Here is an 18,306-nt window from a genome sequence, read left to right on the forward strand (position 1 = left end):
TACTTTTGAAAATCAGAAATTTCCATGTTTTTATTCCCTTTTTTAACTTTTTTAGTAAATTTGCAAGTTTTCACACTCAGAAATGTCCTTGTAATTCCTAGAAAACTTATGAGATTGTCTGACGTAAATGTACTCTTTTCTTCTCCGTGTACACAGACCGTTGTAATACCCGGATTATAGTCTTTATGAAAGATCAATCATTTTCAATATCCAGCCGGTCGAAGGAGGTAGGCTAAACTACGGCTTGCAGGAGCGTTGCAGGAGTTTTAACGCCAAGAAACTTGAGTTTTTATTTTGATATTGTAGTTTTGTAATCTACAACACAATTCAAAACTAAAATTTAAAAAATCATAATTTTCCTTAAACATGAGACTTGACAGAAAACATGCTTTGCTGGAAATGTGGTCATTTTCATCTGATTATTTGTTTACGGTTAAAATAAGATGCTGAAGTACAGTTTAAAAGATGGTCCATTTTCTAAGGGATGTTTTGTTATTTTTACATATTTGTTCAGATAAATTGAAAAAAATCTACTTCCTCTACCTCCTGCCAGAGCCTCCATTACCCTCTGAAGAAACGCACCGCTACTGGCTAAAAACAACCAATCAGAACCAGGAGGCGGGTCTCTGTGCTGTCAATCAATCTTGTGGCAAACAGGAAAACCCTGGCTATGCTCACAAGCCTAGCATTCATGAAGCCACAGGTTAACTAGCAGCATTCTTTATTAATCAGCTAGGCCTGTTTCAAATTCAAAAGCTTACATAAACCAATGGTGATGTCATAGTTTTGCTGGCTTCTGATTGGGTAAACGAGGCGAGTTGAATGGAATCGTAAAGGAACTGTGGACCTTCCAAAGTCGGTTCGGGTTCCCAGGAGGTGAGAGTGATAACAGTAAATGTAACGAAGCAAGAGAAAAGACACAATAACTGATGAGCTGACGGCATGCAGAACTGATGGCAAACAACGCCGACTGCTCGTAATTTTTTTTTTTATTGGGATGAAAATGTGCTCGAGCAACATTTACAGCAACCACAATGGTGGGACGGAAAAGGCCAGCAAAGACACGTCTACGTTGCGACAGGGAGAAACAGAACAGCTGAAATGAAGGACGATGTCTAAAGCAAATGGGCGTAGCGCCGCTTGACTTTAGGAAGGATGCAGAAACGTTGCCGTGAACTGCTCATACGCAGAGGAGATGTTTCTGTTTCCTATTGAGCCTCTTACACTCAAGAGTGACTTCAGAATAAATCCATGGAGACAGTGGAGGCTGCAGTAACGTTCTGGATCAGAAGTGGGAGCCCGCTGCGGAGTTGGTACCTGCTCGGCCGTCTTCCTCCGGCGCCGGGGCGCCGGCCTGCGCCGGGGAGGGGCTGGAGTGGCGCTGGCGCCTCATGAAGGGGAACACGCTACAGGAGGGGGCGAGAGAGGGACGGTTTGACAGGCGAACTCGCTCAGAAACGGAGCAGAAAATGGATGACGGCATGTTGGGAGCTGTTGCAGGTGGAGGAAAGAAAGAGGGTCACATTTCCACCAGACAAAATTAAAAATACCTTGAGTTTTTCTACAAAATTTTCATCCTTTCCAACTACAAAGTTTCTAAGCCAGTTTTTCTTTTTCTTCAGAAAAATTCTGATATTAATGTCGAAATTTCTGTTTTCTCCAGCAAATCCCCCAGTATTCTCCAGAAAATATGACATCAATCTTAAACTCTCTAAGTTCTTTCCTTGCTAATTTTCTGAGGTCCACCTAAAAATTTCATCCTTTTAAGCAAATTTTCAACTTTTCAAACGCAAAAAGATTAATCTCAAAAAGACACGTTTTTGTTTGGGTTTTTTTACAGAAATTTTTGACTTTTTAAACTGAGAATTTCCTTTTTTTTTTTTTGTATACAATTTCTGAGCTTAATTTAAAAATTTCCTATTTTTTTCCGGTGGAAAACTTGCCCTTCTTTCCTCCCCTGATGTGCCGTGGTAGAAACGAGACGGTACCTTTTCTTGGTCTCCTGCGGGACGACGGCTTTAGCCAGCATGTTTTTGTACAGGTCAGACTTCAGGTACCTGGGGTAAGAGTCCTGGACACGTGTTGTTAAAAAATGGGAACACGAAATACTTCATTGATTATCATCTTTTCCAAATTATTTGATAGGTGAAAACTACAAAAAAAAAAAAAAACCTTCTTCATGAGGAAGTAGATATGCATCTGTGCGTCGTCCATGACGAAGCGATGCGGCTGTTTGATCCCCTCTAAGGTTTTATCCATCGTCTTGCTGTCGATGTTGACCCAACGGGCCGCTCCAGGGGCCAGGAAGTTTCTAGACAACCACAAAAAAAGTTAAATAAATAAACCACAAAAAAAGTGTACTGATAAACATTTTGTTTAGATTTTTCAAGATGGCCGCCGTCATGAAAAGTGATTCTTTGCACCATAACAAACAATGAGATGAATGTGTTTTTTTTGCGGACATTTTTCAAAATGGTTGTAATGGAGAATGTGTTTGCAGTAGTTATTGCCAGCAGTGGACATGGCCAACCAAAAAGTTTGCTAAACCGAATCAATCGCTAGGCACATTTGGAAAAATTAGCAGAAGCTAACGCTAACCATTAAGACCAGTCTGTGTCGCATCACCCTCATCTCCTCCCAGTTGACGTCTGATGTGACCCTCGCAAAAAAGCAAAGTCCTCAGTTTCAGTTTTGGCGCCTGGTTTGGCCTCATCCTGTCGCTTCAAAGTTGTAGAGACGGCGGCCATCTTTGAAAAAAAAAACTTCTCTCATTCTGAAATTCCTGTGGCTAAGGGGGGGAATTTGGAAAGCAAACGGCCTGAGGAGAGAACATGCAAGTTTTCCTGCTTGTTTCCACAAACTGAAATATTTCTTTGACATTATTCCTATTGGATTAGTTTGTATTTCAGACACTGTGAACATTCAGCAGGTTTGCGTGTGTGTGTGTGTGTGTGTGTGTGCGCGCACTCACTTGTAAACATCCTCCACTTTCTCGATGATCTTGGAACTTTCGCCGTGTCTAATTTCCTCACAGGCCTGCCAGAAGTGCAGGTTCTCCGCTGAGAGTAACCACACAAACACACACACACACACCCACACACACGCACACACACACACACACACGTTGAGGAGCAAAAACAATGACAAAGGAAAGAAAATATATTTATAGCATAAGGAGGTCTCTGAGGAAAATGCTAGCCTTTGGCAATATTTTATACTCTGTCTGCATGGATGAACAAATCTTTTAAGTAGTTTTTCCCTCCAGTTTCCATTTGTGTCCTTTCTTTTCAGGATTTTTCTCCTGCGGATGTTTGCCATCACAATTTGTCTTCTTCACCCACTAATTTCTTATTGTCTGTCATCCTCTAGGTGAACCGGGTGTTGAAGTCGCACTTCTTCGCTTCCTCTGATCGCTCAAACTTAAAAGTCACGCGTAGAGGATTCAACACATTGGTTTCTCTAAGAATCAGCATCAGTGGTACTTGAATGGCATTTGGTACATTCTCACCGCTGAACTCTTTCTCCAGGTACGTCATGAACTCCCGCCGGCCCATGGCGTCGGACAGCAGCTCCATGAAGCTGAAGCTCCAGCGCTCCACGCGGAGACGAGTGGGAATGGGCACCCTGCCGCAAACACAAACACACACACACACACCACAACACACACACACACACACACACACACACACACACACACACATCAAACGGCTCATGGTTGGTCAACATCATTGTTAGTTAGTTAGTACACTTGATCGCTTCTGGAATGCTTGTATCATTGTTTGTTAGTTAATTAGTATGGATGGACAAAATTGATTAATGCCTTGACATTAATCTGCGTCTCAGTTAATCACACTTAATAGTTGTATCAAAGTTAGTTTGTTGATTTAGGTGGACAAGACATTAATAACCGATTAATGTCTTGGTAGAAAGCAACTGATTCACACATCGACGTGACTCAGCTATTTGGTTGATGGTACTTCGTAGCTGCATCAAAAGTCGGTTAGTTAGTGAAGACGGACAACGCAGCTGTCCAAACGTTTATCGCTTTCTGGGATCACTCTCTGTGGTTCCCTGCATCAATATTGGTTATGTAGTCCGTCGGCTGGTTAATACACTGAATAATTTCCACACACTGGTGATTCTTTGTCATCGCACCAGCCGGTTAGAAACCTTGAAATTCACAAAAAATAATGAAAGTTTGTGCAATCAATCAACATTGAACTTATTTCAGGGTTTAGTAGGTATATGTATGTGTGTGTGTGTGTGTATATATATATATATATATATATATATATATATATATATATATATATATATATATATATATATATATATATATATAAATATAAATGAGTTTCTCTGTCAATGTTTTGGAGAAATCCAGCCCACTGAGAAATCTGTGATGGAAACTAAAGATTGGAGTGACTGCATGGAAACCTTCCAACCCTTTCAGACGGAAGAGAAGGAACAGAGGGAAGAGGAGGAAGACAAGGAGGAGGAGGAGGAGGAAGAGAAGGAGGAGGAGGAGGAGGAGGAGGAGGGAGGAGGAGGAGGAGGAGGAGGAGGAGGAGGAGGAGGAGGAGGAGGAGGAGGAGGAGGAGGGAGGAGGAGGAAGAGGAGGAGGAGGAGGAGGAGGAGAGGTGTCACAATCCCATAGGAGACGTGCAGAAAAGCTCATTACTTATAGGACCAACAGGACGGTTGCGGCGACACGAAGAACCGAATCATTTTAGATCCTTTTGTTCTGTGACGAGCTCAACCGTCACAAACGTCAACCAAAAAAACAAACAAACAACAAAAAAAAAACAAATACATCACTCATCAGTCATTTATCCCTTGCTTATCTAGCTCATATAATGTCACGCATGATCTGGCCTGGCTGCGTCTTTCTCTTCCGAGATCCAGTAAAAGTGGTGGACTCCGCCGGGACGATCACGTCTCGCCTTACATTTCTGAGTTGCTGGCCCAGTATGCAATGTCATCAGAGATCCAGGGGTTACTGGGAAGGCAGCCTTGCATTATGGGATCATGGTTCTGGTACTGCTCGCTGTACTTGACGAAGCTGCACAGATGCAAAGGCACGCCAACACACACACACACACACACACACACACACACACACACACACACACACACACACAGATTTATTGTATTAGTGCAGCAGAACGCAGCAGTTAATGGCCACTAATTCCAACTTGCCCCAGGAAGGCTCCATTAGCTGCTCTTATGGAGGGAGCAGTAAGCTTAGTTTGTGGAGGAATTTGGTCCAAGCAACAGCGAGTCCATTAGATCTCGTGTGCGTAAGTGCATAAGAGCAAATGGACACGTGCGAACGTGGCGCGGCAGACCTTCATCGAACCGACACGTACCCTTCGAGGCAGACGGACGACTTCACTCGGTTTCTTCCCAGGGCTCGTCTGGACGTCTCGATCTGTTGAGGACGTGGACAGGTGTGATGGACGCAAACGCAGACAGGGACAGACGCGTCTGAGCTGCAGCGGCGCGTTAATTTACCTCGCTTTTGTAGTAGTCACTGGTCTGGTTCTGGAAGACAGTGAGACGGCATCGTCAACTTAAGGCTGCGCAGACGCGACAGCTGCCAACGAATCGAGCACTTACTTTGACGTAACCCAAGCGGCAAGGAAAACAAAAAAGAAAAAAGAGACAGAGTTAGAGAGAGGGCATGCTAATTCAATAAACAGTTTGAAACGGGGGAGAAGACGAGGGTCAGACCAGAGGGACTCGTGTGCTGAAGTTGTTTGGTCGCTCCAGACCCCAGTCCAACATGTTCTGCAGCCCGGGCTAAGACAAATTATAACAAAAAACAGATACAGAATGAAACTTTAGTAAACGAACATGTTTTTGTTTTTCTTGTTTTGTTTTTTTTTTTTTGTTTTTTTTACACATTTGCTCAAAAGGTCGTGACACTACAGCACGAGAAATCTGTGAAAAGATAGATCTCCTCCACTCTCCTCTTCCTTCAGCTCCGCTACTGCAGCCTGAAGAAATGCACCGACCAAAAACAACCAATCAGAGCCAGGAGGCGGGTCGTAGCGCTGCCAGTATTGCCCGTGTACTCCGCTAAGTGTACTAATGGTGGAGAAGCAAAAAAAATAAATAAAATGCTTATCTGCTGCCATCCTAACTAGCTGTAGCATTCACAACAAGCTAGGCTAGCTGTAGCCTAGCTTGTCAACCCCCCCTCCCCACACACACACATTATGCATGATGCCACCCAATTCCAACAAATGCGTAAAAAAGTATTTTTATAAAAATGATAATGCGGCTTTAAATGTGTACAATTAGAGATATTTTAAAGCGTCTGCTGTGTGTTTTGGACAGATATGTGTCACGCCGATGGGACCAGTTTGAAATTTGCTGTTGTTTTCCACCAACTCTTCCTTTGATTCCAAAGTTGTTTTTTCTCTTCCCCAGGTCGTCTTCCTTAATTCATAAGGTCCACCGACATGGAGTCCCCGTGCAAAACCCTGCTACGCCTCACCGCGTCTTCCCTCCACCTTTCTTTTAAACCTCTCCTCTTCCTCTGGACGCGTTTGTGTGAGGCTGAAGGGAGGCTTACGCCGCTGAAGAAGCGGAGCTGGAGATTTTCTGATTTCTTTCTGCCCCTCAACACCGTCTGTGCTTTTGTCAGCTCTGGCTTTTAACAGTCTGAATATTGCATGCGGTGAGGCGCACGCGGGGAACTGCGGACGAGCATCAGTGGGACGTCTGAGAGTAAGGTTGTTGGCAGTTTTTTTAATAGTTTGTATTGTAGCTTAAGAAAAAAACAAAAGTAGTGAATCAGATAGTTGCTGAAGAATAATTGGATTTTAAAAACACAAATTATAAACTTGGAGAAACCGTATCTGTTTTAACATCCACAGTAATGGTTAGGGCTGCATCGAACTGTTAGTTTAGTAATCAATTATTCTGACTATTAGACAGACTGAAGAATTGGCTTAAGTCTTTTTATACAATGTTAGAGATCTAGCAAAAGATCCAAACGAACAAATAATCTCATTCCTTTTTTAAATAGGGAAAGTAAACATTTTGTTGCCTAAAATGCAATATCATAGCTTTACTTTAGTAAATCTGGGTGAAACTCAAACTATGCCACATAAAAAGTTTTGACTAAAGCATATTTTCTAATGTCTAATGATAAAGCATAGCTACATGAAAGTGTATCCTAGCATAGCAGAATAGTTTTGACTAGCCTAGGATAGCATAGCACCAAATAATATAATGTTTAGGGTTAGGGAGGTTAGGGTTAATCTAGCCTAGCTTAACGTAGTATAGGTAGCTTTTTTTTTCTTTGTTCCAAAAACCTAAATACAAAAATCAACTCTTGTCTCTGTCATCATAAATCAGGTTATGATAAAAACTTGATGGGTTAATCATGACATCTTTTCCTAAAGGGGACTTGGAGCTTTTGCTGCTTTAGACAAATTTTGTGAGTATAGAACAGATTGGTGTGATGGTGAGACTACCGGCGGTCTGTTGATGAGCCAGTACGCCTGCTCCTGACATTCCAGAACGATCCGGTCGCCCTTCCTCCTCTGTTTGGAGGCCCTGTTAGCAGAAATCACAGCGGAAGTCGGCGCGCGTGTTTTAACGGCGCGAGGGGGCGGCGCGGCTGCGTGTAAGCGCACCTCAGTTGCTCTCTGGCTTGCATCACCACGAAGTCCCAGGTGTGGTTGATCCGCTTGTGCAACAGACTGTACCTCTCCTAAAAAGGCGCGGACGGAAGAGAAGTGATGACACAAGCAAACTCATTCCTACATAATTCATCACACACACTCACGCTCTGCTTCTGGGACACACCCGCACACGCTCCCTACCTTTTCATACTCCATCAGTTCTCCTTGTTTTCTAATGTTCTTTTTAGCCAAGTAGATCGCTGTGGACGTAAAAGCAAAGGAAAATACAACAAAGAGGAGATTAGTGCCCATTCTTTCTTTTTCTTTGCGCTTCCTTATGATGTTTGGGAAACATTTCCTACCATAGTCCAGCTCTGAGGCGGGCCAGCGGGTACTGGTCCAGAAATAAGGAGTCTGGGAAAACACACAGGATTGTATTTTTTAAACTGATATCGTTCCGGGCAACAAAAGAAGAGAAAACAGACCCCGACAGAGAGATGAGGGATTCATTTAGGAGGTTGACTGATGGAGAGAGAGTGAAAAACGGCGATGAGAAAACTGGAGATAAAGTGGCAGTTTAGCTGAAGTTAGGTTTACGGAAGACATTTTCCTTTTCTAGATGTTGACACAAACATGCAGTCGATGGTCTGACCTGGAAGCGGTAGGGCGACTCGTCGGGTCGCAGCACCAGGCAGCGAGGCTCTTTGAGAGGATAGATGTATCCGTATTTGACCAGCATCTCGCCAAGATGCAGGGCCTCTGAGAAACGAAAAAGTGTAATATTAAGAAATCATAATCCATTCACTTGTATGTAGTCCCACTGACAGTGGCGCCTTTTCATAGGAGTTTCCAGACCGGGCTGGTAAAAATTTTAGGAGGTACAGCTAATATATACATATATATATATTAGACATACAGACATCACCATTTATAACAGCTCTTTAATTAAATGAGCTAAAGCAACATTGAAATTTTCCTTCGCGATCATGTATTTGTGGACTTTGAACTGAATTCAAATCATCCACTGAATTCGACTCCACCTAATTATATAAATAGTGAGAATTCAGGTAAGTCCATTTCAGTCAAAAACTATGTGATTTAATTGATCTGAAAGAGGAATTTCGCATTGAAAAACAAAAATCTTTGAGTACTCTCATGCCACCCCTGTATAAGGTGCCGCCCTGGGTGTTTGCCCATATAAGAAAGAGTCACGGTTCTATATAAAAATTTGATCCATTTGGAGTTTAGGAGACAATAGTTGCGACTTGGCACTATATTAATAAACTGAACTGAGCTAAATTTGACTTTTTTTTTTGAGTGACACCTTATTTCCTTCTTTCACACTCTTAAGTCCATACAGCGTGAAAAAGGAACAGTGTCCAACCTTGAAATTAGTTCAGGCATGGCAATATCCCCTGAGGACCTCCGCCGCGAGAGAACACTAATCAAACGCACATCATCAAGCGACTTAATCAAATTCCGGCCCAGCGGGCCTCACTCTATTCCTGTTTACTGGAAACAGCCACCCCTGGATCCTGGATCACACACACACACACACACACACACACACACACACACACACACACACACACACACACACACACACACACACACACACACACACACACCCGAATCACATCTACCTGGTCTCATCTTGAGAGCAAACACCATATCCTGGCAACTCTCCTATGACACACAACAAGCTATAGTCACACACCTCTTATCACCCAGAGCACTCACCCTCCTCACAGATGTGGTATTTCTGAATCAGCCAGGTAATTATATCACGGCCTATGAAATCAAAAACATAAAAAGAGGAGAAAATGTCATTTAAAAAGCAGAGTTTTTGACATCCTGGAGGGTCTGAAATCCCTTCTGTTGTTGTCATATTTTTGGTCAGTAGCAGAGGTTTTCACATAAGCACACACACACACACACACACACACACACACACGCACGCACACACACACACGCACACACACACACACACACACACACACACACACGCACGCACGCACACACACACACACACACACACACACACACACACACACACACACACACACACACACACACACACACACACACCTGTCATGGCGTGTGGGATGACAGTGATGAGGAGTCTCTGATTTCTCATCTTCATGCCCATGTCCGGGTCCTGCATGGCCACGAGCACTTTCTCCATCTGTCAAACGGGCGCGCGCATGAAACACTAGGTGAAAAACCTCACATCAAACGCCGCCGCCGCTCATCAATAAGTTAGAAGTTCAGAAACAAAACAGTCACGTTCTGCTTATTCACTTTCTATCGTGAGGTACAATATTATGCAAGGTTATCTCGGTTCGCTCCTGTTGTGCAGTAGAATGTTTTATATCTAAATAAATATCTATATATTTATTTAGAAATATAAAACAACAGCTGACGGATTTGAAAAGCGTTACCTTCCGAAAGCATGACATTTGCTCCGGCTGCAGTCCTCCTTTAGCCAGGGTGTTAATTGTCATCTTGCGGGATGCTGAGATCACCCGGCGGGACGGCGAAGTGCAAAACACCAAAGTGCTGTCGGGAGCGAGCGAACGAGCGCGCGGCAGCGACTAGTCCACACGCGCGCGTTGCTGTCAACACCGTGGGCGCGCATATAGCCTATAATGTTATGAAGAATAAAAAAAGATTTGTAGTTGAATTCCTGCCTTTAATTCAATAAAAACGTTTTTTATTATTATTGTTGTTGTATATTTTTGTGTGGCACACAAAAAAATGACCATGTTAAAAGTGTAAATAAAAACAATAAAATATAAATAAATAAATGCAGTAATAACTCCGCGTTTTTCCGATTTATACGAATAAACTGGTCACATCTTATTGAATTTTCGATTAGTTTTTTTTGTCAATTTTGATTTTGTTCCATCAAATGTTTAAAGATTGCTTATAAATAAAATGCACGTTGTGCAGGATAATTTAAAATCGGCGCAACTTTGCTTTAAATACATCTGAAAGACTCTTAAAAAGCCAACTTAAAGTTGTTGTGGAAAATAAACAAAAAACTTAAATTTCTTTGTTTATGTTTTGTGTAGTTTTTCATGTTATATTTTAACGCTAACAATATTTTATGTTGTTTATTTATAATTCTTAAATAACTAATCCTATATTATATTATATTATATTATATTATATTATATTATATTATATTATATTATATTATATTATATTATATTATATTATATTATATTATATTATATTATATTATATTATATTATAACATTTGCTCTGACAATACTGGCGAGTTGTATACCAAGCCGGCTTCCGTAGGAGGAGGAAGCGGTTCATTCTCTCCATTAGTGAGGTCTATTTGTATTTCATTTTTTTTACTTAGTTTTACTCCACTCGGCATTTCACTGCTGAATTAGAGTCTTCAAAGAGGTAAAAGCTTTCAGCGTGTCTGTTTGTCTTCTCGGAGGAGCTGACTGGTGCAAGTTTTGGTCGCGAAGCTGAAAACTAGCCGCTAGTTGTTGCCTTGCTAGCAGCGAGCGGCGCAGAATGGACAGAGACCGAGTGAAGGATGAGCTGCAGAAACACTGAAAATCCTGACTCCGCGGACTCTCAGTGGGCAGTGGTCACTCCAAAATCCGACGTTGAAACGAGTACTTTGTTTTCGTCTGTTTAGTTTCCTTTTTTTTTTTGGCGTCATTTATACATGTATTTACAGGGGAAGAGCCTGTCGCTTTGTTGTATTACTACTCCGTGTTGCTGCTTTTCCTTTCGACATTGCGCCCCGTGCAGCATTTCACACTCACCAGGGATATTTAACTCTTGACAGGGACGCGTTTTGGGGTTCCCTTGGACATGAACCAGAGTTGGGGACTCGGGTCGTTAAAATCAAGTCTTGAGACTCGCAAAACAGTCTCTGGCGTGGACAGTCCGCACGTGGACAGGATCTAATGATTGTTATGGAGACTTGTTGACCGCAAGGTGCCATTTGTAGCTGCAGTGTTTCTACCTCCCTCATCATTCCGTTCCCCTCCATTGAGGGAAGTTACCTGTCACCCAGCCTGGTTCTCAATGGACAAAATGAATTAGCCTTTGATTAGCGTCATGTTTGACTTGCATCATATTTACAGCCCAAGGAACCAGGAAACCTTTGTTTACCAATTCCTTCAGTTCCCAGAAATCAGTGCATTTATATGTAAACAGTAAGTCTAATCATGCTTTTTAAATGACCTTGAACAAAAGATGGGGTTTTCAGGTTTCTATTTAATGAGCATTTTATTTGATCTGTAGATGCTTTATGAATGCACGGTTGTTTAAAATTGCATTTACTCCACTTTACATACCATTTAATTTTGTGTTCAGTGGTGTATATGTTGTTACTGCGCTGCTGTAACGTGAATCTCCCCACTGTGGGATTCATAAAAAAATACTCTCTTGTTTTAAAACTCATCATTTTACATGAAACCAGTAAAAAATAGAATCTAGAAATTTGAGTTGAATAACAAATATGTTTTGATGTCAAACAGTTTTATTGAGGAATCAGACATGAAGATTTGAACAAACGATACAAATCCATCCTCTTTTTGATGTGAACATAAAACAGAAAAACAATACAAAGTCAAAACAAAGGCAACATAAACAAGGACACTTCAAAACCCACCCACCTCCCCATTCCCTAGGACTTACATCTTATCACACCGAGAGTCAAATCAGATTTTTTCAAGTGGAGTTATCAATATATTGTCGAAGGGGTTGCCAAGTTTTATTGAATCGTTTTAAGTTATTTGTTAGTGAAAACCGTATTCTTTCCAGATGAGAGAGCCTTACCAGTTCCTCCAGCCACAATTTGACTGATGGAGCCTCAGATTTTTTCCAAAACATCAGCACTAGCTTTTTTCCTATGATGAAGGCATAAGACAAAAGTTGTCGTTGGTATTTATTAAATTGTGACAATTGAGCAGAAACTCCGAGTACAATCAGAAGTGGCTCCAGCCTTAACTCTGTATGAAACATATCTGATAAAGTTTTAAATATGCCAGACCAAAATGGGGTCAACTTAGTACACAAGGAGTAAGAATGAAGAAGTGTGGCTTCTTCAATATGGCATTTGTCACACAGAACAAATATGTTTAACACTGCCTTAAGCGCATTGTACATTATTGCATTTATTTTTTTTAATAACATATTGAAATAAAAGTGTGTGTAAAAGGCACTTTAATCTAACAAATGAGCCTCATTGGAACACAAATAATTTATCTAAAGTGACTGTAGATTCATTTCTCCAGTTTGAGGTTATCTTCCTACAATCAAAGAAATTGACTTTGAAGCTGTTGACGCGCCGTTCCCTCAGGGGCTAACAGTTTATTTTCCACATCTGTGCGGTAAAGGTGACATCCATACATTAATCGTGTGTGTGTGTGTGTGTGTGTGCGGGCGTGTGTGTGTGTGCGGGCGTGTGTGTGTTCCCCTGTCAGGTTGCGATGGGTGATATCCGTCAGTCATTGCTGCCTCGGGACGTGCTGAGCGCCGCCAAGGAGCTGCTCTACCACCTGGACATCTACATCTGCAACATGGTGCAGTCGGGCAGGCAGCCCCCTCAGGTCGACTCCAAAACCCTGGATCTGATCGAGGAGTTCATCCTGCACACGCCCAAGGACAGAAACGCACCAGTCAGGGTCAGTTCCCCTGAATTTACTCTGAGTATTTACTCTGAGCAGCTCCCTCAGAGTAAATACTCAACAGCATCAAAATGTAAACGCCAACTATGTATTTATTGTTTATTCCAACAGAGGATGAGTGCTCTGCAGGAGCTACAGCTCCTGGAGATCATGTGCAGCTGTTTCCAGGAACAGAGTCGGGACACGGTGCGCCAGCTCATGTTCTCCGCCCTCTTCAATCTCCAAGGAAACCAGGCGGACGAGAGTCGGATGGCGCTGCTCAGCAAACTGGTCTCCATGGCAGTCGCTGTGGGCAGGGTTCCCATTCTGGAATGTGCCGCCACCTGGCTACAGGTGAGGAGTCCACGTAGGGCTGGAACCATCAATCGGATTGATTCTGATGAATCTTGAGATTTGGGAAGAACAGATTTACTTCCTAATTATTATCTTAAATGCAAAATGTATCTATTTTTTGTACAGCATTGCCTTAATTACTGCTCTCAATATGTTCTTTCAGCAAATTGCTTTTGTTGAGCCTGTAAATGCTAACGATTAATTGATTAGTAAAATAGTTGACTATTATTTCACCTATCGATTAATCCGATTAAAAGTTTCAGCTCTGTTGTGAAGAAGGAAAATAATTTACAGTGTATTTTTACAAATAAAAATCAGAATAGAGTGGTGTGCTTTCATTTCTGGCCCCCTCTAATTAATTGCCCCTGAATAAAACTCTAAGCCTCTGTCGTGTGGAGTGTGAAAGTGTTCATGCTCTGCCTGCCTGTGGTTGTGCCTACAGAGGACCCATCGTGTGTACTGCATCCGCCTGGCACAGGTGCTGGTGGACGACTACTGCAGCATGGTACCGGGATCTGGGCCCACTCTGCACAACATCCACAGCGCCAGCCCACGCTTCTGCTGCCAGTTCATCACAGCCGTCACCACTCTGTACGACCTCACCTCAGGTACGTCAGGATCACGGAGAAATCCTCAGCGTTGGAGCGGAACATCTAGCAACCTCAACAACACGTCTGGGTTTGGTTTGTTTTGTTTTCGTTTTTATTTTTCCAGAGGAGCTCACGCCTCCGATGGAGCTCCTCCAGATGATCGTGTCGTGGATCCAAGACGACCCCCGACTGGTCCTGATCACCTTCTTGAACTCGCCCCTGTCCGGCAGCCAGCCAATCAGCTCTCTGGACGTGACGCCGCTCGGCGGGTTGATCCGCTGGTGCATCAAAGCGCCGCTGGCCTACAGGCGAGACAAGAAGCAGGCGAGCGACGGGAGCTCTGACGGCGAGCCAAGCGCAGCGAGCCTCTTCTCAGCTCTACATCTAAGTGTTCTTCAGGTGTGTGTGTGCTTTTGTTTGTAATACTTTGTGTGGACCATTTTCCTGACTCATACTATGTTGTTGGGACCCGCTTCTTCTTTTGGGGACCGAAACCTGGCTTCCCCACAGAGATAACCATGCAAATATGTGTGTGTGTGTGCGTGCATGCGTGCGTGCATGTGTGTGTGCTAGTTAAACATTAAAGATATGTTGCAACGTGACGTCACGCACAAGATCCCACCTGCCAACTCCCTTTAGTAGGGCAACAAAACCGCTCGCTGGTTTTAGCTGTCAAGTTGTCAACACAACATGCTAAATCTTAAATGTCAACACTACGACAGCCGCATAACAAGGTCCAAGGGTGTCACATTTCACAGCTGAGTGAAAAGTTTTAATTTAAAAAAAAATATGCAAAGGAGAGGGAAGTAAGTCAACTATGCTAGCTTGACTTTGACAACCTCAACATGCAGATGTGCTGCAGAACTCGGAGTGTTTCGTTTGAGTTAAAATAAAAAGGCGACCCACACATCAACTCTGACAGATTGTCAGTAGAGCAGGTGTTTAAATTATATAATCAACCACCGGCGTGTTCAGACAATTATTAATAAATGTAAAATACACATCAAACCTGAAAACATAAAACTAATGGACCAAATGTTCTGTTCTTTGTGTGGGAAATGTTTGCGTGTTTTATGGTGTTAGATCCTGAAATGCTCGTGAAGCTGTTGTCAGTCGGTTGCTACGGTAATGAATCTTTGCGTATCGTAGCTGATACGAGTGGTTTTGAGTTTCTCGACGTTTTGTTTTTTTGTGTTATTTTTCCCTTTGCACTAATGCGGCAGGCCGTTATGGACCTCATGTAGAAGAATCATCTTTTTGCCCTTTAAAGTTGTGTGCATGTGTGAAATTTCTGCATCTATACATTCAGTCCAAACAGTGACGACAACCAAACTTTTTTTTTTTTTTCTCTCCTTCTTCTGCCTAATGTAGGTGTTCATGCTTTTACCCAACATACTCAACGAGAAGGGGCTCTTCGGCCGCCTGGCGCTGCTTCAGATGGAGTCGGTGGCCGCCCTGACCTCCGATCTCTCTCGCCTCCTGGACCAGGCCGACAAACACACACACGCAGCCACCAGCGACACACAGGCTGCGTCCCAGCTGGCACTGGACCGCCTGGCCCAGGCTCTGCAGGTGGCGATGGCCAGCGGGGCGCTGCTCTGCTCCAGAGGTACGAGTGAGCGAGGAGGAAACGGGGTGCAGGGAAGCCGTTGTTGTTTTATCCGTCACAATAAAGTCCATTCAAACACTACAGCAGAGATAAAAGGTTGAGAAATTTCAAATGTATATTTGTCTTTGGTTCACAATTCAGGTTAAATAGCCAATAACATTCAGTTGTACCTAAATTTGCTACTTTAGCTGCAACTGAACTTGTGACTTTTCTTTTGGGGAAAGACTAAGAAAATAAAGAATACAGAATAAAGTCATAATTTTAAGAGAATAAAGTCGTACAAAATTAATGAGAATAAATTATTATTACGACTTTATTCTGGTAATATTGACTGTTCTCAAAATATGACTTTGTTCTCATATTATTGTGACTTGTTTTTTATAATATTTCAATTTTATTCTCAATATCACAATTTTATTCTTGTAATATTGACTTTATTCTCATATTATGACTTTATTCTTGTATTGCTATGACATTATTTTTATATTATATTTTTATATTCTTGTAATTTTATGACTTTGTTTTTATAATATAATAACTTCATTCAATTCTTTGACTTTATTGTTGAAATATTGTGATTTTATTCATGTTGGGAGTTTTTTTTTATTTTTCTTAACATGACCCGAATACTTTGTTGTACTTTTCTAACTAGGGTTCAAACCGGTCCAAAGAAGTGTTATTGAAGTAGAAACACATCATTAGTAGTTTGGTGTCTGAACACAGTGTCCCAACAATTGAAGAAAACTTTCTCGCCGTAAAATGAAGCCCATAATCTGACAAAAAATGTTAAAGTGGAGACTATATTGAGGTGACCCAGACAGCAGTCAGAACCAAAGCAATACATTTTCTAAGAGTTTCTCTTTTTTTTGGTACACAGAATTCAAGTTTGGGTCGTTGAATTAAATGATTTTGTTCATCTGGGGCGTCTTCGGCGTTTCCATCAAGTGACAGTAAATGCTTAAGAGATGCATTTTTGTCTCCACAGAGGACCTGAGAGCCATCTGTTCACGGCTCCCTCACAACAAGTAAGACATTTTGTCTCTGTTTTTTTAATGCATAATTAGATTTAGATCTTGGTTTGAACTAGGCCATTTTAACGCTTTCATATGTTTTGATGGTAGCTCTGACTCTGTTTTGTTGTCCTGCTGCGAGGTGAATCTCTGCCCCAGTTTCAAGTTCTTTGTTGTTTTTTTTAGTTTAATTTGTTTCTTATGGAGGACCAAAACTGACATAATAAGAAATATATATGTAGTTTTTACTTGTCGTCAAGAAATATATATAAATAAATGTATATAAAACAATATATATCTATATTTCTTGACTTAAACGTATGTGTAAGGACAAGAAAAAAACTTAATATAAATTTCTGCTTCAATTTCTTATGATGTCAGTTTTGGCCCTCCATACCTGCTATACTTACTACGGTTTCATACAAATCGGTATTGGTCAAAATCAGTTGGTAAGATTTTTTGAACATTAGCTGTTGTCCAGAAAACGGCAATCAGTGCACCGCTATGAACATACCCTGGCTAGCTAGCTAGGCCCTTAGCTTTTATTCGTCCATCATGGGTAAGAGAAAATTTGTCTGCAGTTGGCTGGACGAAATTTCTACATTCCTGCCGAGATGCAGGTCTTAACTTTGTAATGGTCTTATTACATGACTTGATTATCTCTAATCTTACAACCTGCTTGAACCAAGATGTGTCCATTTTTTTTTCTTCCCCTCTCCAGTCTGCTCCAGTTGGTTCTGTCCGGCCCGGTGATGTACTACAACAACATCCACACCCCTCCGCTGGCCTACAGCCCCCACGCCGCTCACTCTCCCATCCCCGCGCACCCCACTCTGCCGCCTCACACACCCCACACCCCTCTGGCCGCCCACCCGGCCCCTCACGTCCAGTACCCCGCTCAGCCCTTCATGACAGGGATGCCGTTCCCCTTCAGACCCGGCCACTGAAAAGAAAAGAAAACACAGACTGCCGCTCCGTGGCTGCAGACATGAGGGACATGACGAGTGTTTGAAGGAATGTTTGGATTTTTGAGCGCTTGTGAATGTTTTCCAGTGTATCCGCATTGAATAAATATTTTTTTACTTTACATGTGGTGCAGTTCTCGACGTCTACCACTTGTGGTCGCTATTGCAGCTACAATCGCACATGGTCAAAGAAATGAGGCTTAAATTTCCAATTTTTACAAATTAGAATAAACCAACGTGGCTTTTAATTACTCTTTCTGGTCGGGATTTCTAAAGCTGCATAGCAATAAAACATTTGGAAAAAAGAAAAAGTGCAAACTCAACCGTCAAGAGATTTCTTGAGAAATTTACTCAGGAAAAACAAGTGGGGCAATGCTGAGGAAATTCTGTCATGATGTGACTTGTATGGTTTACTACACACACTTTACTCACACAGAACGTTAAAGAACATCTGAAGGTGGACTGTTCAGCTCTTTCCCACACTCAGCGGGGTTTC

At 42.2% G+C, this 18,306-nt stretch overlaps 2 protein-coding genes across 6 annotated transcripts; one reads left to right on the forward strand and one right to left on the reverse strand.

The window, feature by feature from the left end:
* Positions 1–971: 971 nt before the first annotated feature.
* rgs11 (regulator of G protein signaling 11) lies at positions 972–10,193 on the reverse strand. Its single transcript, XM_055033810.1, has 17 exons — positions 10,079–10,193; positions 9,726–9,822; positions 9,378–9,428; positions 8,290–8,396; positions 8,000–8,051; positions 7,839–7,897; positions 7,650–7,726; positions 7,488–7,569; positions 5,734–5,802; positions 5,515–5,538; positions 5,370–5,431; positions 4,949–5,062; positions 3,509–3,624; positions 2,972–3,059; positions 2,173–2,311; positions 1,989–2,071; positions 972–1,406 (listed from the first exon to the last, which is right to left on the reverse strand). Exons 1-17 carry the CDS (start codon positions 10,139–10,141, stop codon positions 1,286–1,288), a joined length of 1,404 nt encoding a protein of 467 aa, XP_054889785.1. The 5' UTR covers positions 10,142–10,193; the 3' UTR covers positions 972–1,285.
* On the forward strand, positions 6,342–17,932 carry ints15 (integrator complex subunit 15). 5 transcript variants are annotated; one of them, XM_055033814.1, is made up of 8 exons: positions 6,342–6,740; positions 13,100–13,300; positions 13,415–13,636; positions 14,079–14,244; positions 14,351–14,625; positions 15,598–15,835; positions 16,821–16,860; positions 17,567–17,932. In XM_055033814.1, exons 2-8 carry the CDS (start codon positions 13,106–13,108, stop codon positions 17,790–17,792), a joined length of 1,362 nt encoding a protein of 453 aa, XP_054889789.1. In that variant the 5' UTR covers positions 6,342–6,740; positions 13,100–13,105; the 3' UTR covers positions 17,793–17,932. The 5 variants fall into 5 exon arrangements, with proteins under 5 accessions (XP_054889789.1, XP_054889790.1, XP_054889787.1 ...); XM_055033815.1 differs by having other exon boundaries at positions 6,342–6,735; XM_055033812.1 differs by lacking the exon at positions 6,342–6,740 and adding an exon at positions 10,940–11,057.
* The last annotated feature ends 374 nt before the right edge of the window (positions 17,933–18,306 follow it).

The sequence above is a fragment of the Poeciliopsis prolifica genome, unplaced genomic scaffold (genome assembly GCF_027474105.1).
Source record: "Poeciliopsis prolifica strain line A6 unplaced genomic scaffold, Auburn_PproV2 SCAFFOLD008, whole genome shotgun sequence".
Classification (NCBI taxonomy): Eukaryota; Metazoa; Chordata; class Actinopteri; order Cyprinodontiformes; family Poeciliidae; genus Poeciliopsis; species Poeciliopsis prolifica.

Bases quoted from the DNA above. Each gene is read 5' to 3' on its own strand.
- rgs11 (XM_055033810.1), bottom strand. From the start codon at position 10,141: ATGACAATTAACACCCTGGCTAAAGGAGGACTGCAGCCGGAGCAAATG. The intron at 7,570-7,649 runs GTGCGCTTACAC...TTCTGCTAACAG, and splicing joins CAAGCCAGAGAGCAACTGAG to GGCCTCCAAACAGAGGAGGA. The intron at 5,432-5,514 runs GTAAATTAACGC...CGTCCTCAACAG, and splicing joins GTGACTACTACAAAAGCGAG to ATCGAGACGTCCAGACGAGC.
- ints15 (XM_055033814.1), top strand. From the start codon at position 13,106: ATGGGTGATATCCGTCAGTCATTGCTGCCTCGGGACGTGCTGAGCGCC. The intron at 14,245-14,350 runs GTACGTCAGGAT...TTATTTTTCCAG, and splicing joins TCTGTACGACCTCACCTCAG to AGGAGCTCACGCCTCCGATG. The intron at 15,836-16,820 runs GTACGAGTGAGC...TTGTCTCCACAG, and splicing joins GGCGCTGCTCTGCTCCAGAG to AGGACCTGAGAGCCATCTGT.